Genomic DNA, 27463 nt, shown 5'->3' with positions numbered 1-27463 from the left:
AGGACGAGATCAAATGTACCAATAAGAGACATATATTTCTTTCACATTCACGCTACACTTTGAGGTACAATTAAGATCCACTGAGTTCGACACATCATACACACAATATATTGACATTAATCTGTCCTTTATGCATGATAACGCAATGAAAAGTGACTGTTAATTTTTTTATTCAAAATATAGAAATAGACAGAAGCTTTGCCCAAAATTAGGAAGATCAGCTATATTAGAAAAGAGAGCAACGTGGTTGCCGTTGGTTGGCGGTTGAGAGGGGTTGTTGGATTCCGCGGTCTCCGAGAAAGAGAAGCGCAAGAACTAAACAAATCCGTTTAAATCGGGTTGAGTCCCCGATTCGAGAGTGAAGGCGCGTATATTCTCTTCCGGACGATTCAGAACAAGCCCCACTTTAACTTGCTTGTTGGGTAATACTTAACATCGATTCGCGGTTCGCGAGTTGTGGTGTAGAGTCCAGGTTCCATATCAACCATAAGATCCTTTCAAGATACAACTGTAGCACACTCTTTCCCACCTAAAATTTTTTCCGCTTCTAAGTTTTCTCCCATTCTTTTCTTGCAAGTATCCAATTCCAACGTCATTGTCTGGAGGAGGAAAGGAGGTAACGTCATTGTTTCAGCAGTAGCTGTAAGCACCATGAAACACGGGCCTTGATCAAAATTTTAGCAATCTCTAGCTTGTATTGATGGATTAAACCAACGTTTTACCCGTTACAAAAGATCAAAGAAGACAACGATTTTTCTAAAGAAAAAATCGAAGGACGGTGTGTGATACTGTCCTCTACTCTCAGGGACTCAGACTATGCCACTGACTGGAGCCTGAAACAACTAGGATAAGGAAAGTATACTGGGCGTATATTGGTTATGTGATAAAACACCCAAAATTGGTTTGCATTCATTTAACCGTCAATAGATCATCATCTTTTCGAAGTGTAACAAATGCCTGACTAAATCCTTCCAGCGACAATATCCAAGAAGGCAGAGATGCAAGTGGGAAGTGATTCAGCATGTGATTGGAAAATTCACGACCTATTCTTCCTCTTTTTTGAACCTTTGCCACCGGAGAAAAATCCCTTGGTATATCGTGAGTTGATAAGCTCCCGAGGCACAGCTGCTCCGGCAGATTTTAAGATTTCAGTCAACTCTGCGAAGACATTCTTATTCTCCTCATTCACAAAAACTACGGCTTGACCTTCCTCTCCCATTCTTGACGCCCTTCCAATCTGATGTACATACTCCTTAATTGAATTAGGCATGTCAAACACAATTACCTGTCTCACACCTAATAGATCAACCCCTCTACCCAAAACTCCAGTTGCCACGACCACTGAAACCTCACCTACTAAAAAGGACCTCATAATTTCTCTCCTTTCCTTCATAGACTTCTCCCCATGAATTGACAGTGCTTTGATCCCAGTGGTAACCGTAATGGCATTGGCCAGAAGATCTGCCCCAAGTCTAGACCCCACATACACAACTACAGGTGGCTTAAAATGCTGCTTACTGACCAAAATATCAAACAGCTTCTGCTTCTTCTGCTTTGACTCAACCCAAATAGCTAGCTGCTTCACAGCCTTATTTGGTCTATTAGGCTCGCCAACAGATACAACCACAGTATCTTTCGCCAGAGAATTTGCCATCTTCTCTAACTCGTGAGAGATTGTTGCAGAATACATCAAGACCTGGGGCTGGGACATAGCCCTATATATCTGCATGACCTGATCTCGGAAACCCCTTTCCAGCATGCAGTCCACCTCATCCACCACAAAAGTCATCATATCATCCAAGTCAATATCATGCTTCGTTAAAAGATCAATCAGCCTTCCTGGAGTTCCTATAATCAGTTCTACTCCTCGCTGAATGCGATAGATCTGTCCAGCCATGGCATCACCACCAACCACAAGTGCAGTTTTAAAAGGCAATCCCTTTCCAAGCAATTTAGCGTGCTCTTCAACCTGAATACAGAGCTCTCTCGTAGGTGTTAACACCATAGCTAGTGGCGTCTTCTTATCAGAAGCATGCTCAAGGCGATGCCTTGCACAATGAGACACTATTGGAATTAAAAATGAAGCAGACTTTCCAGACCCTGTATCAGCCAAAACAAGCATGCTTTTTCCCGCCAAAGCAGTTGGGATTGCCTGCATCTGGACAGGTGTAGGCATGTCATACCCTGCAGCTTCTATATTGTGGAGGAGCTTATCAGGAAGGTTACAACTAGTGAATGATAATATCGGTGCTACTACATCACCCTTCACACGAATTTCAAGTTTCTTTCTAAGCACATCGGCCTCATCTCTAGACTGAGTACCTGATTCATAATCATTATCTCTAACATAAAAGCATTCATCGGTAGCCGCAAGCATTTTAGAGGGACGAGTAACAGCAGGCAGTGAGGAGCAGGCAGTTCTGCGTAGTAGTTTTTGTTTACATTCCAAGCTGCAAACGTCGTCATCCGTTTCATCACATATGTACTCGCCATAGCGGCCACATAGAACACACTTTGGCTCACCTGGCAGAGCTTCTCTTTGGTTCCTAGAACTCAACTTGACATCATCTCCTGCATCTAAAATTATAAAAGGAAAAATAAGCAGTATGGGTATTTTCAATTATCAAAAGCAAGCTGTCGGAAGACTCAGACTTCTACACCAAGGCATTAAAAGTTCATCACAGAACCCTCCCCCGGCGAATGAAGTCGCTTGATAGAAATCCGTGAATGTGCAGATAAAGTGAAATTTTGAATAACAACAGTGCTAAAGAAAACAGGGATATGCTGAAGCAGAAAAAAGGAATTTGAAATAACATGTCAACAAGAGATCTGTTAGCAACGCGATACGAGTCGTAGATACGCAAAAGCAAACCCCCATATAAAATGCAATCCCGTAAAGAAATTAAAGCAAATAAGGACAGCGCAAATCAGGATACAATCAGTTGAAGACATTCGATGGTATTACCAGTAGGTGAGTCACCATCAGTTGCCAGCGCTGAACTTTGTGATGGGTAGTTCTGATCGGTGTCAAGAGAATCCATGGTGTCCCTTGACTAAGATCCCACTTCGCAGAAAACTGAGAATAGTGTGAAACCGAAAAAATGAAGTCCGCCTGGACTGTTGTCCTTACATTTTAGGGTTAAGGAAAACAGAAATCGCCGGTCCCGTGGGATACTTCAAATCCTCAAGGGTGAAGACTCGAATTCGATCCTTAAAGAACAACAATGGAGCGTGCACATTAGGATTCATGGCAATAACTCGTTTCAGAATTCCATGGGAACCGCCTTACAAGGGGATAAAACAGGAATTACATTTTCTGGGCGCCAATTCTCTTCAGCATGACCCCTTTTTCTCGCGCAAAAAGCTCATAATTGACCGTTCTTGGGCGCCAATTCTCGACATCCTAAATTAGAACGCTGATTTGTGATTTGTGATTTGTGAATTGTGACCGCTTTTTCCAGCTATGAATTACGACCTATAAAATATACGACTAGTATGATGTTTTATTTTATTTTTGCCTACGAGCGCACAAATAATAATATGCATGTCATAATGTTCTATATTTAAACTTAAATTAGCATCCTTTCAAATCCAATACAATCTGTATTTTTTTGGTCAAAAAAAAAATCCAATACAATCTGTATTATTGTGTTGAGCTTATGGAGCTTGCAAAACCAATCCGTGGCCTTAGGGTGTGTTTGGTATGAGGGATTTGGGAGGAAGGGGAGGGAAGGAGAGGAATTTTAATCATTTTCTCTTGTTTGACAACACACAAATTTTAAGAGAGGAGGGAAAATTTTTTAAAATTTTCCCTCCCCTCCCCTCCTCAACCTCCCCTCCAAAATTGGGAAGATTTGGAGGGAAAGGATAATTTTTGTCATATTATGACCATTATGCCCATATTTTGTTATATTGTGATCATTATGTCTATATTTTGTCATATTGTAACCATTATGCCCACACCTTAAATAAAATAAGAGCAAAATTATCCATATTAAAATATTTTTCCCTCCCCTCCTCTCTTTTTTTATAAATCCAAACAAGATAATATTAAAATCCTTCCACTCACCTTCCTTCCATTAAAATCCCTCCCCTCCCCTTCCTCTCATTGAGCCAAACATACCCTTAAAGTCGGAAAAAGCCTTGTATCTGTTCGCAAATGGACCCCCATTCCTGCGTCAGTCTGGCTCCAGCCACCCTTATTTATTTTCATTCATATTTTATAAAGAAGATAATTTTTTAAAAAATTTACGTTTATGTTAATTTTCAAAAATCTTACAATTACAATGTTATCATGTTTAAAATATTTCAGTTAAAATGTAATATTGAGGTCATGAGAAATCATATTTTATTTTTTTTGGACCAACCATAGTTAATACTACCCCGGTCCTAATTATAAGAGTCAGTTGACTAATTTGAGGAGATTAAGGGAGTAAGTTGAGTTAGTTATTTGTCCTAAATAGATGTTGTCTTTCCTAAAATATCATTGCTAATCAAGTGTATTGATTAGAACTATCATTGTTACAAGGACTATTTTGGAAAACAAATGTATAAATATGAGGGACAAAGTATATCAGCTGATCAGGGTCTTATATTTAAGACTAAAATAAAAATCAAACAGGATCTTATATTAAGGACAAGAGATAATATTTTTTTATGTTTATTTTAACAACTACTTTATGGTTATTTTAACAACCACTTTATGGTTTCTTCTTTCTAGCTCCAGATGCGATGCGATATATCTAAAATAGTGAAAGTTACCTTGGGATGAAGCAGATCCAGAATTACTGTCCAATTACACCATAAAGGTGAAAAAGAACGAAGGAGGTATTTGGTAATTCTCAAAAATATTTTTTAAAAAAGTTTTTTTTTGTGTAAAACAAGACAAATTTCTTTACGTATTTACTTCGTAAACCGTAAAAGTACCTTTTAAATCATGTTTTGGTTTCCATTCAAACACCTCAAAAAAAAAAAGAATAAATCATGAAGAAAAAACCTGACCAAATCATCATGATCACTGCTATACTGGAACCCGTATTAACATTTGGACGATATAGTCTAAGATCTGACATACTGTTATTATTAAATTAGAGAGGCGCTCTGAACCCCAACAAGCCAAAACATGAACAAGAAAGCCTTCCGAGCAAGCAAGCACAACCTCCTCGTGCGTCCTTCTTTTGTATGCTTCATCTAAAGGGAAGTGTCCAGGAAACTTCAGAGTGGAAGAAGCTGTTGTGTTAATGGTTGCTCCCAGCTTGCAACGAGATCTTCAGTATCTGGCATCACATGCTTCTTATATTGTACCTTGCAACTTTTGTTCCAAATATTCTCACTTTTCTCTTATTAATTCGGTTCTTTCCACATATACCATATCATTAAGTTTGGTATGAAGTATTAAAAATAAAGGATTGAGATTGGATTACAATTGAAAAAGTTTATTAAAAGAGTGTTTAGTACAAGAGAATATTTGTTATATGAGATTAGTCAAACCTATGTATATGGAATTGGAGAATACCACAGGGAAAGTAGTATTTCCTAATCCTACTTCCATTAGTTTGCCTAATCCCATACAATAAACAATTACTCATACTAAATATTATTTTAATGATTTTTTAATTGCAATCCCAATATCTCATTTTCAATGCTTTGTACCAAACGGGATCTGTATGTCTTTTCTTTCAGTCTATAATCGTTATACTTCCGTCACAACTCACCGCTGCTTTTTTTCTTCTTTTTTTTTTGGGTTTTCTAGGCCACGAATTAACGAAGTTCTAGTCGTTATACTTCAGTCACACTTTACTAACATAATTAATTCCAGCAATTTGAATCAAGAATCCCTTATTCAATTAACCAAAAAAGTCGCGGAGTCCATTTATCACATACAACTTAGTCAGGGATTTGCAGATTTCAGATTTGCAGATCATGTCCGTACCATTAAATACAAGGCACTTCAATGAATCTCCAACATTGAGAGAGAGAATCTGAGTTGTTCTTTGCCCTCTACCAGTATTAAGCATTAGAACTCAGGAAATAAATAAAGCTGAGGAAAAGGCTTAGCTTGTGGGCCTCCCTTATTCTAATTAAAAAAGTAATAAAGGGAGACAAAGTTGAGCTAAACGTGCATGTACTGGTACTGTTCATGCACCATTCTGCAGCATTTCCCGGTTCCTCTTGAGGGATTCTTGCTTCTGCAATATTATCTGCTTCCTGAATCTTCTTATGAACAGGTCTGCCATATGGTCAATCTCGTCTTCCAATTTGAACTCCTGCCCTGCTTCCTCCTTCGAGTTCTTCACCATGTCAATAACAGACCCTCCAAAGTCCAAATCCTCCGAGTCAAACAGAGTGTGTGTCAGATCCGGGTACTTCTCCTCGTCTTCCTCGTACCTGTAGTAACTTTCATAGCCGTCTCGGTCTTTATCCTCCACCACTTGGGTGTCACTGGGATTGGGCAGGGCCTCGTAAGCGTGGGCATTGTCAGTGTATACCACCATGGCTTTGTTCTGGTCGGTCCCATCTTCCAAGAAGCATTCTTCACTGGGATGAGAATTTTGGCCCAGAACAGAGTGGAGCTTCTCCGAGAGGGAGCTCATGAGAAACTTCTTGTTCCTCAGCAGCGAGAATATGATCAGACGGGCCTTGATGGCACTTGCTTTTGTCCTCAGAGACACAGTTTTTGCTCTTGCCATTGAACTCAGACCAGTTATAATCTGCTTCACCAGTCCCGATGCTTTGTTCTTCATCTTGTCGTTTTTTTTTTTTGGTTGAAAAGATGGGATTTTGAAGCTTGCTTGGATGAGGACTAAAGGGGACTCTATCTGGGATTCATTATGCTGTTGATTGAAGCACAGAGAAGGAGGAGATATATGATAATACGAAGAAGATAAGAGCACTAAGCTATGTACGTAGCCGAGAGAAAAGCAGTGTTTTGGCATGGAAAGAGTACAATGTGGGTAAATGGGCTTATATAGAAAGAGTCACCAGGCGAAATGATGCAAACCATCCATGGATCTAAATGACAACTAGCTGGCTTTGTGAGAGAGAGAGAACCTGAAAAAGAAAGAGTGGAGATTAAGAAAAGAAAAGGGTAACGCAGGTGGATAAAGCAAATAAAGCGAAGGACACGTGGCCATGCATTATAGGCCTTATGAATAAATGCCGGTAAAGTGGCATATGAATAAGTAACGAAGCTGCTACCCCACATACAGAGATCGACAGTGGGGGGATTAGAACCTTTTCAGCAAGGTTGATGTTTTTAAGATTTTGATATTGACCTAAAGCAGAAAAAGAAACAAGAGATGGCCCTCAGCCTCTGCTTTGGCACACTCCCCTCCAACCTCAAACCATAGGGCCTCCCAATTATTTGACCCGTTTGAAGCTTTTGAGGGAGAGAGACGCATACACGAGGATGAAACCTAAACGGATCAGACGGCGAGAGGACATCGATCGTCACCGTCAGAATATGGAAGCTTCTTTCTTTGTGATGACAAGGCGATAGTGGTCGGTTTACTAAATGTGAGATTCTGTTGGGTGGAACTGTGAACTACGGAACGGAATCATATTTTGGGAGACAGAGCAATAATAATAAAGTGGAAGAAACTGTGCCGAAATTCCGGACCACTTAGTGCAGCAACGAATTTTAAGGCGTTGCGTGAACAAGGTTGAACGTGCCATAGAATGCTCTCTTTGAAGACTTAACCTCTAAGTCTACAACAAGTCCTCACCATTTTCCCATTTCAATTTAATCTTCCGCACTACTTTTTTACACCGCAGACACTAACGACCTGAAGTTATAAGTAATATAAGACTTGAAGTTATAAGTAATATCAAACTCGTAATGTCCCACTTATAAGAAAATATTTATATCATCTGGGTATAAGGCCATTGATGTAGCCTGCTTTTTACGAACAACAAATGAAAAGAAGAAGACGTGCATGACATTGTCCAAATTACATGCACGACAGAAGAAAATGCAATACGATCTAATGTACAGTCACAACAATAAAGTTACAGAAGAAGTATTTGCATAGCCCATTATTAACTTTAAAATGTGCATGTGGGTGAAATTTATGAATAAGTTAAATCTAATACACATGGAAACCACATAAATCAATTGTGAAGCTCAATCAATCAATCAAAAAGTGCAGCGCACTACTATGTAAACTAATTTAAAGTTTTTGTCCTCGCCTTGCGCTTTTTTAGACTTTTCATAGCAGTTTGACATGACAAAGCAACTTTGGTGCAACTTGATATTTCTATAAATTCGAAGATGTCTGCTTGATATTTCTATAATTATTAAAAGATGTCTATAGTATTACTTTATATACCATATTATGCTCACTTGGGCACTAGTTTTGGTCGATATTATAGCTTTTTGGGTTCCTCGTGACTAGGATTAGTAAACCACCACCAATGTATTTCAATTATTTGATGATTTGCTCATCACCCACAGTTTACGTACCACGAAATTTTGGACCCATGTTTCTTTTAAAGGAAATTGTACGTGGGCAATCGATCATGGGATATTTTTCAGACCCAAAATAAATGGGATATTTTCCTTAGCAAGTTTTGGATAAATCAAGTATAATTTTTATTTATTTGTTTGTTATATTAACAGTGTAAATATCCAATATTAAAAGAGAAAAACCGGTTAGTTTGAACATGTTTCATATATAAGAAAATTAAAGAATACTACCTCCGGTCCTAATTATAAGAATCAGTTGATCAATTTGAGAAGATCAAGGAAGTAAGCTGAGTTAGTTATTTGTCCTAAATAGGTGTTATCTTTTCTAAAATATCATTGTTAATTAAGTGTATTGACTATAACTATAATTATCAGAATGACTATCTTAAAAAAAATTGAGTAAATATGAGAGACAAAGTGGATTTAGGTCTTATATTTAGAACCAAAATAAAAATCAAACAGGGTCTTATATTAAAGACCGGAGGTAGTATAATTTTTACTTAAAGTTCTCTCGTTAAAAGTTGCATCACATAAAAAAAAAAAACTGTTAATTAAATAATCAATTTGATAACTCACATTGGAGAGAACCGATTCCTACTGGGGGGATATCAGTTAAAAATTTTAGTTATAAACCAATCATTTAAATTTTATATTTCGTCACTCTTAGTTATTTATTGTTGGGATACATATACACACACAAGGATCTACTTGAATTAATACTGATTTGTAACTCATATTTTAACAATTTTTTTTTCTAGAATGCAACTATTATTAATTAAAATTTCTTTTGGATCCAACCACCTTTCTCTTATGTTTTCCCCCCTTGCCAAGACAAGAGGAACGGATTAAATATGATTTAGGTGGTATATATATATGAATCACACGTGAGATAAGTATTTGGTCCCCAGTGTCGCACTACGCTTAAAAAAAGAAAAACTTAAGGAAATGCATATGAATCTATCGATGATTATGATGTATGTATGTACCAACTTTATAGAGACGAAGTAAAAACAAAGGTGCAATGCATTTGGATTACTGTGTAGTTTCTTTATTGAAGACATACGTATACGTTACATGCCTTTCCGACCTTTCTGTGCAGTTTCAGAAAACAGCTATATCTTCTTTTTGGAGCAAGCCAGCAACTACGTTTATTTATATCTTAAATACGAAGTTCTTTGCAACCCGCCCCGCTTCACATTCTTAATTTCCATTTTCTTTAATTCTTGGTCAAAGCACATGCATGTAATATTTGTAATACTGCCTCTCATCCTAAATATAAGAACTAAAATAAAAATTTACTTTAATTAAGAGGTCACTCCAATGTACGTAATTAAAGAATGTAGTTTATAGGATCAAGATATAATTACAAATAACTAACTTAATTAATTTTTTTATATTTATAAATTAATTATCTAACTTTAATATTAAAGACCTGAGAGGACAATATATCAATTAATATATAATTTATTCCTTTAGTTGTCTTCACGCATTTGAGAAAGATTTAACTATCTATGTATGAAAAAAATATCAAATCATTTTGTGTATGACAGGGGGGGGGGGGGAGAAGAATGTGGATACAAAAATAGGAAGGGATGGAGAAGATGATAAAAGTGAGAAGGTAGACGGAAACTGGCTCTGGTCGTGTGGCTTTATTCTCTTTATCTTTCCGGGAAAGCAGACACAGATAGATAGATCGATAAGGCTTGCATGTGTTTTAATCTCACCGGCCAGGACCAGAAAGAAAAAAGCAGTCCCCGCGAACTTGATATTTTCTCAGAAATTACGTACGTTGTCTGCCATCGGTGCGATCCTGTTTGCAAATCCAACGTATACTTTGGTTTAATTAGTCTTTTTATTTTATTGAAAACATTAATATTTTAATTTAATTATAAATTACAAATCTCTGGAAACTGCCATCCGAAAAAAAGAAAGAAAAAACTTGCAAAGGAAAAAAAGCTTTATTTCATTATTTTGTACTTGCAGATTAAGGTGGCCAATCGGTTTAGCATATTTTAACTGAAGACATCTGTACTGTTACGTTAATTGAATTAGCATTCAGAACACTATTTGTGTACGTTTTTCCCGAAAGCGTGGGTGGTACTGATTCCTCATCTAAATAACGACTCTTATTATTAAACATCCCTTTATTTGCTCGTTAAAAAAAAAAAAATCACTTTATTTCAAATTTAGCTTAAAACCCCGCATTCATATGCACAACAACTTTATCTCGTCGTCACAAGAAATAGAGCAGTTTGGTTTATTTGAAGGAGTTAATCTCGATACCTTAAAATCTTTTATGCTAATGAAGAACCATCAACAGTAATACTACTTCCAGTCCTAATTATAAGAGTTAGTTGATTGATTTGAAAAAATTAAAGAATTTCCTAAAATATCCTTTTTTTTAATAACCTAAAATATCCTTATTAATTAAGTGTATTGGCTATAACTATAATTGTTAGGAGGACTATCTTAGAAAAAAAATTTATAAATATAAGAGACAAAGTGGATTGATATCTTATATTTAGAACTAAAATAAAAGTCAAACAAGGTTTTATATTAAGGAGCGGAGGTAATAATACACAAAAGTGCGCCAAATGAAAAGAAAATATTCACAATAATTGCTTGTTTTTGGGGGGGTTGGACGAAAACCATAAGAGCAATATCCTGTGTTAAATAAGGCCCAAGGAATATCGGAGGCCCACACTGCGTAGCCCAACAATAAAATAAACTCACAGAATGAATAGAAATTTCTAATCATGTAATTAATTAGGAAATTGATTGATGTTAATTTTAGAATGACGCGAGTGGTAGATGATTAAGTAAATAGTTGGGGCCAGGGGGTTTGATTCTTCTCTTTTAATGAATGGAGCAAAGTCATTCTTTGGAAAAAAACAAAAACCACAAGTATTAATTCACAATTCTTTTTTTTTCTTTACCATGTTAATTCACAATTCAAAGTTCAACTAAATGGACCCTTCCTGTATTGCATTAATTTGAGGAATGAAGGCATTATTAATGATTCATGGACAATATGATTTGTTAGACATTTAATAGTACTTCATGGGAATATTGGTTGATGACGTTGATATTATTTTTTTTTTCCTTATTTACATAACAGTACCTTTTTTTTAATGCATATTTGTGTGAAAAAGTTGTCATCTCTTCGATTAATTAGATATCGTTATTTGGAGGTGATAAATATATGTTTTTTTTTTTTCAGGATAGAAAATAATGAATCAGTTAGCTTCCTTCAACGATAAATAACTACACATAAAGGGGAAATCGTGTTAAGTAGAAAATAAATACATGAAAAGAGAGAATGGGGCAGTTTTATGCGATTTAACTAGCGTGTATGGTATATCCGGCGGTTATGTGATGCTTAAGAAACATTAGGCAGGAGGATTAATGTAAGTCAAAGTTGGCTACTTAACCCACAATTCATTGGTTGTTTCTGACTTCCCCATGTTTTCTGATCTATTTGACAGCTTCCCCAGTTGTCCCCTTACCCACCTCGCAACTCATCCATCTTCCTTTACCCTGATTTCTCTAATTAATCTACTTTATCATTCTCTCCAGCCTCATATATTGAAAAGTTGTTAAAAAGTTTTCAAATTTAACTACTTTTAATTACGTTCTTTAATCCAACCAGAGTTTTTGATAAAGGACAGGGGAATAATCTCAAGGTTTAGTCCATCTGAACCCAACTTATATATGAGAATTTATGGGCCAAATTTTTCCTTGAAGCTATAATAATCTTAACGTGGGGTAATTGAAATGAAAGAAGTGAAGGTATCTCAAAATTAGCCATCAAAATTCATGTTTATGAACTATTGTCTTGTAATTAAACTAATCATCAACTTGTCGGATGCATGTGAATTCAATTCCTGTAACCAATATTCAAATGTTACATTAGACTTAGGGTGTGTTTGGATAGAAACCAAACCATGGTTTCAGAAGTGCTTTTACGGATTACGAAGTAAATATGTGGAGGAGATTATCTCGTTTTGCGAAAAAGTGCTTCTGAAACCACGGTTTTAGGATACCCAAACAGGCCCTTAGACCCATCATTGTTTTGAAACGGGTAGTTGCTTTTCTTGTGTTTTTCTTTTTCTTCCAATCAAGTGGAGTGCAGGGGAGCGGTTGCTGGGTCCATTTGAAAATGATAACCTCCCTTCTTCCTTATGCCTTTTTTGGTACTTAATCTATTGAAAAAAAAAAAAAACAAGAATCCCACAAGTATCCTCAGACCAACCCTCATCATCTCCTTCCTATATAATCCCTCCCTTCACTGTCCATGTCCTCTCATTGGGTTTTCTTTTCTTCTGCGAGGTCTAGCACGCCTCGCAGAAACAAGAAAAGAAAACCCACCATCTGTTTGACAAAAAAGAATCATCATCCTCAGTTCTTTGTTTCTTACATTGTGATATTGATCTTCTGAGAGATGGAGGTACATTCTGCAGTTATAGGCAAGAGGGTATGGAACGTGTTGAGGATCACCTTCTTCATGATGAGGAAGGGTCTGATCTCAAAGAGGAAGCTGATTATGGACATGAATCTGATGATGAAGAAAGGGAAGCTTCTGAGGAAGTCTCTGGGCAATCTCATGTCGTTCCATCTTCACCATCACCATTCAAGGAGCGTGGCACGTGGTGGCTTTGGCCTACAGGAATATGAATTCTCTTGCAGCAACAGTCCTAATCCTGTTTTTTTCCACGTCCTAAAGCGCAAGCACCATTTCAACTTCCCCTGCATTAACACTCCTCAGGTCATTGAAGAAGATCTCAATAAAGCTGTGGTTTTGGTGCCCAAGACTCCAGAGTACGCCTTTAACTTCAGGTTTGAAGCGTCTGATTATTTGTCACCTGGAGATAGAAGGAGCCCACTTCAATCACCATTTTCTGTGAGGATCTCAAATTATTCATCAGAAGATGAAAATGAAGATGTTGGGAATGATCACGTTGATGATCAGGCTGAGGATTTCATCAGAAGGTTCTATGAACAGCTAAGGATGCAGAGCCGCATGCAATTACTAGAATACCAAGAGGTTTAAAGACAAGGCATACTTGTATAATCCCCATCTCTACAACTTGACATTAATACTCCGGAGACTTTTATCTTATTACTCATGACATTGGATTGTGAAGTTTTTTTGTATTTAATATTTTTCCCACTCTGTAACATTCCCCTATTATAAAATATAATATTGCGTTTGCCTATTAACGTCGTTCTTCTTTGTCTGGGAAAATTGGGGCGATCATTGAATGAACTGTAGTTTAGGATATACAGAGAAGTTGGCTTAGCTGTTCCATCGGTTGTTGGTGCACTGGGGGACCTTCTGGTATAACGTCTCCTTCAGCTTTTGAGAACCGAACACCTAAACTCACCTTTTCCTCTCTTTCTTTCTCTCATTAATGAATCAAATACCCACATGCTAAATTCTATGAACATGTAAAATATACAAGTTAAAGCTCGTTTTCTGTTTCTGCTTAGCTGTAGTTATAGTGTCTTGTGCGCCATGAGTAAATTTTGACTGACACCTTAAAGCTTAAAGAAACTAAGTCTGTCATTCACGGAATAAAAAGAGCTGCCTAGAGGATTGCAGAATATACTATAAGGATCATGGTTGGTGTTAAAGATGCTTGAGCTGTCAAAACCAGTGAATATACTCACAATCTGAATAAGAATTATCAAACTAATACACACAAGTACACAAAGCTACCCGGCTTACAGAACAAAATTGAGAGGGGAAAAATCCAAGAGCATCGGTTCAAAACAAAGCAGCGACATCCTAATCACCAGAGACAGAGACATAGGCGCATCAATATCAGTATTCAGAAGTCAGTCACCAGTCACCACCTCGGACCCCAAGAATGTTGAAAATTTGGGTGTGATGCCCATCCATGGGCTTCGGGCCTAACCGGCTCGTAGAAATGCGGTCCATAGGCTTCCATATGCGGAGGCGGAGGGGGAGGGGGAGGAGGATATGGGTAATGCATTGGGAAGGGGGGCGGCAGCTGCGGCGGCGGCGGCGGCATAAATAGTCCTGCTGACGGAGGTGGATACTGGGGCGAGATAGGTGAGTAGTGGTAATGATAATCCGCGGCCGACGCCGAAGAAACAAGCGGTGGCGCAGATGGAGAATTGTGGCCGCCGTCGATGGGATCCGCTGGTAACGTCACTATCGGATAGCTGATTCTATCACCACTAGATATGCTTTGGATCTCCAAAGTGGAAGTCTGCATGCGTGACTCATTCGGAGGATAGTGATCTGTGAGAGCTGGATCCAGAAGAGGGTACCCGGTGATTTTACCTTCAACATTTTCCGACGAAATGCGATTCTCCGCTCCCTTCTTGTCAATCAGTCTGCAAGAGAAATTAAAAATTCCGTTGGGCTTGCCTTCACCATTGCGAATCTCATAATTCAGGAATCGAACCACGCCTGGAGCATTGCCAGCTTCTAGGATCAGATCCTTGAGAGGCACGCGGACCTCTCCGATGAGCTTGTCTCCAATTATGAGTCCGTCATGGCGGAATTCGAAATGGAGGAAGAGGTCGTCGCAATCATGAAGCGAAACCCAACCCAGATAAAATTTCATTACTTCATTCCATTCGGGATTTTCATTCCCTTCCCTATCTGTATGGGTTTTCTGTTCCTGCGCCTGTTTCTCATCCAATTTTCTCTCGGGGTGGATACTATGAATGTAGACGAGTGTGTATATCGTGAGTTTCTGGAAAAAGTTGAAGTTTTTAAGGTCTTTGCAGGAAATAATCTTGAGCTCTATGGAGCAAAGTTCCATTGTTGAGGCACTACCTGTCTGCAATTTGTCGAATATCCCGCCGTTGTCAAGACGTTATAGCTTATGAAGTTATAACGTGTTGTTGGTGGCCCCATGCACGTGATTCTTTTTTTTTTTGACCAGCACGTGATTCACTAGGCGGGTTTGATCGGAAGGTGTTGTTTTGTAGATTTCCGTCTATGTCGCCCATTTCTCTACGCGGACGGAGAGCCAAAAAGCAAGTCAAGCAACTACCGTATTCAAATGCTTTCCTTCAAGGAATTTTGGCATCTACCGAGAAGCTTCTCTGCTTTTTGTCAGAAAGGTCTCACTCTTTAGAAGTTAGATAATTAAGGCACCTGTGCCAGCCGGGAATTGTTGACAGGCTTATCTGTTTTTTCATTGGCTCTTGATATGATTTTTTGAGGAAAAATAGGTAAGGTTTAAATTCTTCTGCCCACAACCATCATACTATTCATAAAAATAATATGATCTGTTCTTTAAATTCTGCAAGACTTGTATCGGTTATGATGAAAGACTATGAACAGCTATTTAGCTGCTAGTTAAAAATCAACAAAATCATTTCTAAATAGAGACCTTCCCTTTTCACTTATGCAGAACAAGAATTTACAATGTACAACGTATGGTTTTTTCCTATTTTTTGGGACTTTACACATAAGCCTATCAGGGCCATGAACTGAATTTTCATAGTTTTGTATCTCAAGGCCTCCAATCAATAAAAAAAGAACGAGAACACAAGGGGAAAAGAGAATCCCAAACCTATAGGCTGTATAACTACAATTTTATATCAAGGGGTCGTAGGGAGACTGGAACTAGATTCCAGCAGTGTGGCAGCATCTTCGTCCGTGGGGACGTTACTCCAACCAGAATTTCTCATGGACAAAATCTTAGACCGCTCAGGCCCACTGCCTCTAAATCCAGTCATTCTTGACGACATCATAGGCATCACAAGAACAGAAGATGCATGAATGCTGTCCTCCCCAAAACCTACAGATGCACTACAGGCAGTCTGCAAGCAAAGAGAAGCTAACAAAGTTATTCACCAACCACTAGGCAATATCAGAATAGAATGGCAAGGCATATAGTAATACCTTTGCTTTCACTAGCACGCCAGTAATCTTCAGTAGCATTCTTTTTACAAATGATTTCGTGTCTTTGTACATTGCCTCTTCAGATGAGGCTTGTGGCCTTCAATAGATAAAAGAGGGGTGAGTATGATTGAAAATAAACGACCACGATAAGACGCAAATTTCTGACAATCACGAAATATTAGAGAAATTGAAAGGAAAATATGGTTGATATACAGTCATGCAAACGCCCAAACAATTCAAGGGACTCCAGTTTTAGAAGAGCAATGCAGATTATCTATACTCTGGAAGTTGATTTCACAAGAAAAACTTTATTACAAAGAGAGCACAAGGCTTTACAAGTTTGACGCTGTCGCTATATGAGCTATAAGCTCATTGGCATGACAGGGTCAAAGAGTACCGGATATTTCACTGAGATCAACACTAATCAGTGATATAAACTTATGAGACAATGTACACATATTTCACTCATTCATCGAGATGGAGAGAGATGCTGAGATTGGTGGTTCGCTTTTTAACAAATTAAACAACCCACGTCTACAGGAATTTATGATGATGCCCAGTGTACCTGTTCACTTCCGTTGAAATGCCAGAGGACACCTTGGACTCCAAAGAGCTATCTTTAACCTCAGCGCCTACAGTGTTCCACAATTAATTACATATTATCACCGCATCCCTTGAATTGGTGTATATATGTTGAGTCATGATAATCACAAAACTCATAATACCTCTGGAATCATCAGGTGCCAGCAAACAGATGCCGATGAACACGCACATCATTCCAAGTATAAACATTGTTGTCCTCAATGCATCAAATACCTACTTTCAGGAAGAAAAAAAAAAACAAAAAAAGGTTTCCATAACTAAATTCAGTATGCAAAAACATTCAGCATCCATCAAATAATGATGCTATTCTTCAGCTGCATGTCTAAATTCTCAACATTGAATTTTTTGCGAGCAAGTAGTCAGGTTTTTCTCCTCAAATTTTCACCTTTTCCAATTGAGGAAAAAAGCAACAACAATAGTGGGGAAGATAAAAAAGGCAGAGTTTTCCAGCGAATCAAATTGAAATTTGCAATATAAAGAAAAACATGATTTTAAGAGATTTTCAAACCAAACTAAACACCATCTGCTGCTGAAAGGATTGAAATTTGAAAATACTAAAGTGCACCATGCGTTGTTTGTTCATCAAAAACCCAAAGCTAGAGGACTTGCTTCCGCAAAAATTAAAATCTGCCATTGGTTAATTTGATGTATTTTTCTCAATATAGATATTTTTTTTTTGGTAGGACTCTCACTATGGTAATTTAATAATGATGGTTAAAGTCCATTTCAGAAGAGAGAAGTAGAGAACCTGATATTCTTGAAAATATACAAATCCTGTAAAGATGGAGAAGAATGTCCAGGCTATCTGAAACATGGGAACAATAAGAATTGCATCGAACAAGGAAAGCCCTTCATTCAACCTTGTCATCTGTGCACATAGAAATACCTGTGTTAATATTCATCAGAACTTGGCCATCATTCATTGGAACCTGATAACATCTGCTGATTAGTAGAGAACATAACCACATTGACTAAGTTTTACCCAAAACCCAGCCGTGCTAAGGAAAAGAAGAAGCATGGAATACGTAAACCAGCTGTGCAACGGATAACCACTGGACATGGCTAATCGTAGGAGGTTAGAACTGCAAAAATACTTGACATTAGAATAAAATGAACAGCTATTAAATCAGAAAGCAAAATGACATGGTGGTGAAGCCGACTTACAGAGATTTGGCAAATAACACTGAGCATGAACCTATAGCACCTGAAACTACTGCATAAGAAAATGGGAGAAGAAGGCGCCAATAGGGCCTGAGGTCTTGTCCAGCCAAGGCAAGCAAAAGGCCTCCTCTCCTGCAATTCACAAGCTAATCATAAAGATGGAGATTCCTTGATAGATTAAACTAACAGCAGAGATTCAGGTTTCTTTTATCACCTGTAAATGGCGTGATGCAAGGCCACAACTAAGATCAAAATTACGAGATACATAAGGAATGCAACATTGGTGTATTTTTCAGCCAACTGCTCAGGCGTATACACTGCAAAACAATTATTCAACCAGACATGAGCTTGATGCTATTAAAAGATATTGATTAAAGATATATGATCCGCCAGGTTAGAAGAAATGAAATTAAACATCACCCGACAGTGAGCAAAAAGAACCTATTAATTCAATTGGAAATTGTAACAAATGCTCCTTCCTAACTTTCACACATGAAAGCTGGCAAAAAACCTTTCACACATGAAAAGCCTTGTATAATTAAAGTTGGCAGTTTTCTGAACAGTGATTTCTCATATCATCAAATATTCAACTGCAAATAATACTTGATAATATCTTAACGCACTAACTGATGCACACTATCTTTCCAGGGAACCATCAAGCATAGTGCCAATAAACATTTCCTTAACAAAAAAGTTGAAATGAAAACAAGACACATACCGGGTGATTGGTGATTGCCAAATGCTACTAGAAAGATGTTTCCAAGAACTATGAAGGCCGTGGCAATGAGTACCCTGTCCAAAACACAAAAATTGAGGCCCTCAAATTCACATTGGAATGATAAATTTGGGCGAAAAAAAACAAAACTGAAACAGTAATCTTAAATCAGATTTCTCATACTTGACAGAGACCACTTTTTTCAAGACAAAATACGCAAATGCTATGTTAGATACAAACTGAACAGATCCCAGGGCTGCAAGAAGTGACTGCACAGTAGACAGAGCAAACGAGAGTATTCAGGAAGGATGAAATGGATCCATTGTATCAAAATCATATTATTTAACCTCAGTAAAATGTACCAAACAACCGAACCATAAAAGTCAGTGCATGCGTCATAAACATTTTTCATACAATGAAATAAAAACCAAATAAAAATAGAAAATTTACCTGAGCAGCATACCCAAAGGAGATGAAATTTAGGCAATTTCCAAGAATGAAAAAGACAATACCTGCATGCCAAGAATCATGCAAGGAGACCAATAAGAGGAATCATGCGCCAGATTTTTTACGAGCAAAACTAGTATATCAACATAACTGGAACATACCAACTCTCCAAGTCTGGAAATACATTATAGGCTTCAGGGGCAGCCTTCCATTAGCCCCATCGCTTCCAACTCCTGAATGTTTTTCTCTCTGCAGAAAATATAGATCAACGTCTTCATGTTTTCCAACTAATTTGCAATTGCCAAAAAAAAAAAAAAAGAGAATAAATAGATTTGAGTGATAATTTTGGTCCCTCAAGTTTGCCTCATCTATTGATTTGATCCCTGAAATTTAATTTTTATCAATCAAGTTCTCAAAAGTTTCATAACCACATACATTAGTCCTTACGGTGTTATTTCCTGTTCTGACTATAAGGACTAATTGCGTATGATCATGACCAAAAGTTTCATGATCCCCATATTTTATGATCGTCACCAAAAATTGCACATGCTGCAGACTAACATTGAAATTCAAAGAAGTCATATGTCAAGAGCCCTAAACATGCCTCAAAAGACAGCGGGCAGTTGCTTGCTAATCAGACAAATGATGCTGAATATATCTTCAGCATTACAGTCTTATGGCATAATGCCACAGAGATACAAAAATGAAGTGGACACAAAAAGGAGTACATCACCAACCATTCCAGCCAAGAGAAGGATGCAGTTTACCTCATCATGCCCTAATTTAAGAAGATTTGTTCCAAAGTTTATAGCAATGCTTCCACAAAGGTTGATAAAAGCCCCGACGATCCACTCCCCCATGGATGAAAGACGTGGTGCTAGGAAGGAGGCCCCACATGCAGAAAAATTTTTATGAGGCTGTTCAGCATATAGTGGTTCTTAAATTGTGTACGTCAGGCAGCAGAGGGATACAGGGGGACAGCCTTTCTTATGTGTCCAAGTAGGCAAGAGCGCAATCCGACTTAGCAAGACAAATTCAGAACAACAGCAGTCTTGTGTCACCTACCATCATAGGATTCAGTCATTCAGTACTGACAATTGATAAATAATAGCTTATTTGAGAGGAAAAATGAAGGGAGATTATGAGCTAAAGAGAAAAATGTAGGAAGACGTAGCTAATTTGTTCATTTACATGATAAGTAAGACTAATATGCGCACCCGAAGCTCACATATTGTCAACTATATTCATGGATACGAAGCTCCCCAACAATCCCCCAGGCCGCCGGGGCTTTTTTTTTTTTCCTGGGCAGGGGGGGTGTGGTAACACAATGCTGCCAATATTCGATCTTTATTATTTCCAGCCACAGAACGGCAGTTTAAACAAGCGTGCCAATAACAAAAGAATCGAAGCAAATTAATTAAAACACAGTAGCATACTCTTGTGATCCAGATCTAATAAATTTACCAGGAAGTTGCACGGAATGACCGATTCAACTCAATCCGAAACATAACGAAAAGAAAGCATTGAAGAGAAGCAAACAGATTGGAGGCAACCACCCGAAATACGAACAATTAGGAATCTTATTAGCTCGGAAAGCTGCTTGCTTACCTGTCAGAGAAAAAGGAGACTATCCCCTCTTTGGACCGGGAAGAACTAACCCAGAAATTCAATTTCCCAACACCAATGCTTCGTTTGGCCAGGGTTCCCAGGGTCAGCATCAAAGATCCAGAGGAAAGGGGAATAACTATAAGAATGTCAAAACGATTAATCTGTTCTTTATTATTATTATTATTTTAGCCAGAGCTAATGCATCAAGCTGAAATTTTCGATGCATATAAATATGAAAAAGATAAAAAAATTTCTTGGTGCTTATTGCTTAATGATCCGAACTAGTGTGGACGAAGGAAGGTGATGAATGATGATGCAAGAAACAACCGAGACATAACGGAAGTTATGGATGAATGCATGCGCGCGGGATGGCCCAAAAAAGGAGGTAAAAAAATTATTAAGAAACTATTTATTACAGCATTTATTTGATTGAAAATATTTTAAACAATCAAAATTCATAGTATATGTTTATGGATTACGTTCCTACTGGGGCTAAAGAATTTTTCATTTGGTTGCTTTTAAATCAACATCAATATTAATATTCAATGTAAAATGAAAAATTTATAATCAGTATTTGAAAAAAAATAACAAAAAAAATAATATTTCTCCTATTCTAAATATAAGCTCAGTTTATAGTGTAAATTATACTATAAAATATAAAATAGTTCCTATAGTTAGGACTGGAGAGAATATAACTTATGTTACATATTAATTCTTTTTGAACTAATAAAAATTTGACATTTAAATATATAATTTTTTTTAAAAAAAAAGCAACGATTTTCACATTTTCATGAACGGCTAAACCTCCACAAGTCATGATTTGCTTGGATAATTCACCAATTATTTCTTCTTCTTTTTTTTTTTAAAAAACAATTCATTAATTATTTCGTTATTATTATATTACTGCTCGAAAAATGGTTCCCGCTGGTTCATTTTAAAATACCGAATGACTATTCGCAGTCCTATCCGCGAGAGCGCGGGTAACGATACCATGCCGCTGTTTGCAGAGGCATCAGCACCACCGCCGACGGGAGAAGAAGAGCTTTTTCCTCACGACGGTTATGGTTGCGATGCTGCCGACGACAACGACGCTTTATCTGGCGTCGTTTTGTTGAACGAGGAGGGATTCCCATTAGAACTCGCGGGCGAAGATGATGCGCAGAACGGAGCTGAAAGATCTGATAATACGCCGGGGAAAAGCGAATTCGCCGAAGATTTTTATCTCTGTGGAACCGATTGGTCTTGCTTGTTGCCGGAAGATTGTAATGGCAGCGTGGACCTTAAGAGAAAGGATGTCGCTCACGACTCTACAATACCTTCGGGAAAGAAGCTGAAGCAGGCCAGTCTATTTCAGATTTGGGGCTTCAAGAAAAACAGCGATGAAGATTCTTTTTCTGTCTCCTCAGTTGATCATAAACAGGATCAATGGGGTAATTTTGATGGTGGAGATGAGAGTGGTATCCTTTCGGGTAAGAAGAATGTGAAGGCTGAAATTTGGGGATCAATTTCTCGTGATGTTCCGACGCATTCCGCAAAATCAAAACCTTTTCGTAAGAGAATGAACACCCGCGATGTTAGTCGGCGGTCTCCTGCCTGCCCCTTCTATAAGAAAATCCCAGGTGAAAGTCCTTTTAATTTAATTTTCTTCATCTTGCTTTTGATATTATTTAAGACCTTACATGTGTTAATTACATTTGTTGACCAGAGCATAACACTTTTGGGGGTTATTTGACTTTAATCCATGCTAGTATCACTGGCGTATCGTTAAGTTTGAAAGCAATTTGATCTTACCTTCCCCCCTTTTCTGGACGTCTTATCTTTAAAGACATAATGCAGTCTATCTGAATTGTGTGCGACAGTCTAATTTATAAATGATTGCAATTGATAGATATAATACCTTTGCCTTTCTGTCCTGATAAACATAATTTGGCCAGCTTTAGATTGTGCTGCAACCTTGGCACAATAGCTCTGCTTGGAATTTTCACTTTTATGTCAGACAAACGGAAAACTCCTAGGCAAACTACACTACATATCTCGTAAATGTTCTGAATTCATATTCTTTGTCCATATAGGAACAACATTCTCTGTGGATGCATTTCGTTATGGGTGCATCGAGGGATGCTCAGCTTACTTCCTTAGTCACTTTCACAGTGATCACTATGGTGGCCTTAGCAAGAAATGGTCACACGGTCCTATCTACTGTACTCCTCTCACTGCTCGCCTGATTCAAATGTGTCTCTCAGTAAATCCTTTGTAAGAACTGGTGCCTTATTCTTTTGTCTCCATTCTTCCTATGCCTCTGATGCTTCTCCTACAAACTGATAGGTCAAGGTTGGTCTGATCAAGATTTCTGTTAATTCTTAATTCTGTTTCTGTTACTCTGAATGTAGGTATATCTGCCCTTTGGAATTGAACACTAAACATGTAATTGAAGGCGTTACAGTGACTTTGCTAGAAGCTAACCATTGTCCTGGTGCAGCTTTAATTCACCTCTATCTCCCAAATGGACAATGCTATTTGCACACTGGGGACTTCAGAGCTTCAAAACAAATGCAAGATTACCCTCTTCTCGCAAATCTACATGTTAATGTACTTTATTTGGATACGACGTATTGCAATCCAAAGTATAAGTAATACTCTGCTCTTGACAAGAATTTGATTAAATATTGTTATTTAGTAATAGGATTGACTCATTGGTTATAATGACATAATTTAACTATTCTCAAGTTACAGTTTTATGTTTCAGATTCCCTCCTCAGGAAACTGTGCTAAACTATGTAGTTAAGATCACAAAGAATCAACTCAAGAACCAGCCAAGAACTTTAGTAGTTGTTGGGGCATACAGTATTGGCAAAGAATGTGTTTATCGTGCAATTTCCAAGGCGCTCAAGGTATAAGGGCCTCCCCACCCCCCCAAACAACAGATTAGAACCTCATCTGTTGCTTTGATCCTTCATCCCTTGCTCGTCATTATCATCCATGTTGATGTGAATAGAAACAAATACCTAAAAGATTAGTTGATGACATCTAGCCCACCTACTGTTGAGTACCAACAATATTGAAGCTCACTTTCGTTTGTAAGCTAATTTAAGATTTCTGTGTGTTGTAGTTTACATGGAGGATGTGACTAGACATTTATTGGTTGTAGACTGTTTCCTGACTTAAAATAGCAAATACATCAAATGGTAATACTATGTCTGCTCATAGGTATATTATGCTACATTGAAATTAAATACAGCTCCTTTCTTTTCAGGCAAAAATTTATGCAAATGCTTCGAGGAGACGAATTTTGCAAGCTTATGGTTGGTCTGAGCTTTCAGATAGCCTTTGTGCGAATGGAAAGAACACGTTTCTTCATGTTCTGCCCATGGCATCTCTGAGATTTGAGGTTTAATTCCAAACCTTTGAGCTTGCCTCATAAGGCTGAGGCTTTATGTTTTTAAATTCTCTTACCGTTTTATAGCTCTATGCATAACCTTTTTTGTTATTGTTACATCAGAGATTGAAGGATTACTTGAAGACCTACGAAAACCAATTTACAGCAGTATTGGCATTTCGTCCAACAGGTTATGCATATATTGTCAATGCAAATGATTTTAGTCATGCATGTTTTAAATCGTATGAAGAGACGCCACAGGCACAAGTACCGAAGAGTAATCTAAATATATATGTTCTTTCATTTATTCAGGCTGGACTTTCAGTGAGAAGATAGGCAACCATCTGGAACAAATTAAACCCATTTCCAAGGGCAACGTCACGATATATGGTGAGACAAGCTGTACTTTAACATTATTATATGATACTCCCTCCGTTCCTTATTATAAGAGACATTTAATGCTTATGGCATGTTCTTATATATAAGAGACACTTACAAGTTGTCTCTACTTTTTTGTGTTGATTTACTATTTTACCCATATTTATTATCTCCAACTCACACTCTCCCTCCCTCCCACTTCTCTTTCTTTTAATAATTTAATTATTCTCTCTCATGCTCTTTCTCCTTATTAATGAGGGTATTTTTGGAAAAAAGTTATACTTTTTACACATTAATTGTTCTTAACTAATTTTAACTGTTTTTTTGATCAACGTACTTCGGTTATTTGTCTCTTATAATAAGGAATGGAGGGAGTATATAATAAGAACTTGTGAAGGATGTTGTTTCTTTCCAAGATACCTAGAAGGGTTACATGCAATTATGATTGATACTCGTTTAAAGCTCCTGCTCTTAATGCTGAGATTCTGAGTATGGTCATCGTCCGGGCCTGATCGCAAAGCAGTCTTTTGATTTATGGTAATTTTTGGCAATATTAGATTACAAGTCTCTTTTCGCCTTGCAGGGGTTCCCTATAGTGAGCACTCCAGCTTCACGGAGTTGTGGGAGTTTGTTCAGGTGAACATTGCATAGTAAATGTGCATGGCCTTTTTTTTTTTTTTTTTGGGGTGATAATACATGTTCACGACTTTAACCCTACATGTTTGGTTACACATCTTATGGTATCTTCAAAATTACGTTACATTGTGTGTCAAATTTGATTTTTCAGTATTTGAAGCCTGACAAGATAATCCCTACCGTGAATGTCTGGAATCAGGCCAACCGCGAGAAGATGCAATCCTACTTTCGAGACTGGTTGAGAGGCTAATGCTTATGCTTATGCAGTTCTTTGATAAACTGAGTTCGTAATCCGGGATTCCCATTGCCCCATTCATATGGGAAATCCGATATTTTCTGCCGCTTGCACTGTGCGGGCTGCGGGACATGATTTGTCAACTCTTGCTGCACTTTAATGGCTTGAGTGCTAAAGCATGACTGTTTCGGTTGATTGCGCTGCCGCATCAAATGGCTACAATGCTTCCAGCCGACCACTTTTTCTGCATGCTTCATGCTTCATGTAACATCCAATTTTTTTTCTTAGATTATAAGTAACATTAGCAGAGGATTTTATTAAATAATTTGAGGTTATCAAATGTATTGTTCAAGGTTTAGAAAGATGTAGAATTGAGGAACAAATGAAATATGATTGAAAATTAGAGGGAAAAATTCAAATCAAGATAAAATGAATCTTTTTTTTTGCCGAAGATGAATGAATCCTAATTATATGCTTAATATATCTAATTATTATTTTACGAAGAAAAAGTGCAAAATTGAAGGTAGTAAATATTTACTAATATTGATTCAAATTTAATGAGATTATTTCATGGTAATTAGAATTTGTTATATAATTGTTTTATGGGAGTTGCGTTGATAAATTAAGTTTGTCCTTAATTGTCTGTTTATGCGCCAAATGAAATTTAGTTCCCCAAGGGGCTGTAGGATTTTATTGCAAATGATCACGGAGCATTTATTATCGATAAGAGTTTGAAGCAACAAAAGTTTCTGAACCAAAATCAGAATCACGTTATAGTGATTAGTGCAGACAATTTGGTCGGGCAAGACCACCACTACATTCAACCAAAATATTCTTTTAATTCTTAATATAAGACTTATTTAACTAATTTAATTAGATAAAAGAAGTCAGGTACTTGATTATGATTGGGAGAATATCTATAGAGGTAATTTAGAAAAAAAATAATAAATATAAGAAATAGGTCTTATATTTAGAATCAAAATTAATTTCCATATTAAGAACTAAAGGAGTATAATTTAACAGCATTCTTTTATTTGGGATCATTATGGCTTAAAATATGTCAAGCAATAAAACATTAAAGTTTAACCACGTCTGGATTATTGTCTATAATCCATTGATTTAATACAACCCTTTCGTTTAGCGTGTTGTGGAATGGGACTTCAGAATTGTCGAACAAGAAGCTAATTGCTCCACGTTTGAATTCAAACCCCAAAACAGCGAAGTCTCAACACTTATCCATTAAGATGAACCAAATATAAAGTTTTTAATCTATAATTTTTAAATAATGAATTCATCTACTTACAAAGTGACATCAAAATAGTTAATTGAGAAGCTAATTACTGTTTGTTCAAATTGAAACCTAAGAATAAAGTTCATTACACGGGGGAAAAAAAAACCAACTAGAACAAGGTCGGAATCAAGAACTTTCTTTTTTAGGACCTAGCTATAAAAGAAGATCTGAAAAAGGAATTTAAAACCATGGTCGGAGCCCCACAAAGGCAGCATAATTGCACGTGCATGAATGACAAAGGCAGGAAAAAGAGGAAAAGAAATGACCAATCTAATGCCTTAGTCAAGTGGAATCTCAAGGGCCTGCATTCAACATTGCCCTGACAACATGAACATAATGCCAAGCTCTCATCACCATGTTCAATTCCGGTGGCTTTTATCTCTAGAAGAGGCAATATAGCATAAACTATTATGCTTTCAGTTATCAACAGGTAGAATAAAATATGTCCCGCAAAAAACAAGGTTATGAAAGAAAGCTTCCCTAGAAATATCAAGTAGAGACCCAAAATGAAGTACAGCAAAATAATCTCAACTCTACATATGCAAGTTTAATCATGTTGCCCAAGGACACCTAGTTGCAGAAGTGGATAGTATAGCACAATGGCTCACAATTACCCAGAATTGGGCATAAGTGAAATAGGTAACGCTGCTGCACTGGGATA

At 37.4% G+C, this 27463-nt stretch overlaps 6 protein-coding genes across 9 annotated transcripts; 2 read left to right on the top strand and 4 right to left on the bottom strand.

The window, feature by feature from the left end:
• Positions 1-14: 14 nt before the first annotated feature.
• Positions 15-3396, bottom strand: LOC114719800 (DEAD-box ATP-dependent RNA helicase 41). The gene is made up of 2 exons (XM_028905332.1): positions 2966-3396; positions 15-2577 (listed from the first exon to the last, which is right to left on the bottom strand). Exons 1-2 carry the CDS (start codon positions 3039-3041, stop codon positions 1037-1039), a joined length of 1617 nt encoding a protein of 538 aa, XP_028761165.1. The 5' UTR covers positions 3042-3396; the 3' UTR covers positions 15-1036.
• A 2425-nt stretch (positions 3397-5821) lies between these two features.
• On the bottom strand, positions 5822-6920 carry LOC114719818 (uncharacterized). The gene has a single exon (XM_028905358.1). The coding sequence runs from the start codon at positions 6741-6743 to the stop codon at positions 6138-6140; it is 606 nt and encodes a 201-aa protein (XP_028761191.1). The 5' UTR covers positions 6744-6920; the 3' UTR covers positions 5822-6137.
• Positions 6921-12626: 5706 nt separating this feature from the next.
• Positions 12627-14025, top strand: LOC114719804 (uncharacterized). The gene has a single exon (XM_028905342.1). It carries the CDS (start codon positions 12906-12908, stop codon positions 13512-13514), a length of 609 nt encoding a protein of 202 aa, XP_028761175.1. The 5' UTR covers positions 12627-12905; the 3' UTR covers positions 13515-14025.
• An 84-nt stretch (positions 14026-14109) lies between these two features.
• LOC114719803 (protein SRC2 homolog) lies at positions 14110-15361 on the bottom strand. Its single transcript, XM_028905341.1, has one exon. The coding sequence runs from the start codon at positions 15259-15261 to the stop codon at positions 14314-14316; it is 948 nt and encodes a 315-aa protein (XP_028761174.1). The 5' UTR covers positions 15262-15361; the 3' UTR covers positions 14110-14313.
• A 458-nt stretch (positions 15362-15819) lies between these two features.
• On the bottom strand, positions 15820-21181 carry LOC114719802 (probable magnesium transporter NIPA8). 3 transcript variants are annotated; one of them, XM_028905338.1, is made up of 14 exons: positions 20887-21181; positions 20046-20339; positions 19440-19527; positions 19282-19343; positions 19015-19100; positions 18835-18908; positions 18331-18433; positions 18120-18248; positions 17938-18037; positions 17704-17823; positions 17078-17168; positions 16918-16984; positions 16353-16449; positions 15820-16270 (listed from the first exon to the last, which is right to left on the bottom strand). In XM_028905338.1, the coding sequence occupies exons 2-14, from the start codon at positions 20136-20138 to the stop codon at positions 16049-16051; spliced, it is 1332 nt and encodes a 443-aa protein (XP_028761171.1). In that variant the 5' UTR covers positions 20139-20339; positions 20887-21181; the 3' UTR covers positions 15820-16048. The 3 variants fall into 3 exon arrangements, with proteins under 3 accessions (XP_028761171.1, XP_028761172.1, XP_028761173.1); XM_028905339.1 differs by lacking the exon at positions 20887-21181 and adding an exon at positions 20743-20870; XM_028905340.1 differs by lacking the exon at positions 20887-21181 and adding an exon at positions 20496-20514.
• A 690-nt stretch (positions 21182-21871) lies between these two features.
• On the top strand, positions 21872-25945 carry LOC114719814 (DNA cross-link repair protein SNM1). Of its 2 annotated transcripts, none has more exons than XM_028905352.1 (9): positions 21872-22505; positions 22959-23139; positions 23277-23510; positions 23633-23777; positions 24140-24274; positions 24386-24452; positions 24575-24652; positions 25224-25276; positions 25428-25945. In XM_028905352.1, exons 1-9 carry the CDS (start codon positions 21878-21880, stop codon positions 25524-25526), a joined length of 1620 nt encoding a protein of 539 aa, XP_028761185.1. In that variant the 5' UTR covers positions 21872-21877; the 3' UTR covers positions 25527-25945. The 2 variants fall into 2 exon arrangements, with proteins under 2 accessions (XP_028761185.1, XP_028761184.1); XM_028905351.1 differs by having other exon boundaries at positions 23277-23516.
• The last annotated feature ends 1518 nt before the right edge of the window (positions 25946-27463 follow it).

Source organism: Neltuma alba, unplaced genomic scaffold, assembly GCF_004799145.2.
Source record: "Neltuma alba isolate B1F8T4 unplaced genomic scaffold, ASM479914v2 tig00011952_pilon, whole genome shotgun sequence".
In the NCBI taxonomy this organism is placed as follows: domain Eukaryota; kingdom Viridiplantae; phylum Streptophyta; class Magnoliopsida; order Fabales; family Fabaceae; genus Neltuma; species Neltuma alba.
Note: the sequence above shows the minus strand (reverse complement) of the source record. Positions and strands in the feature narration are given on the sequence as shown.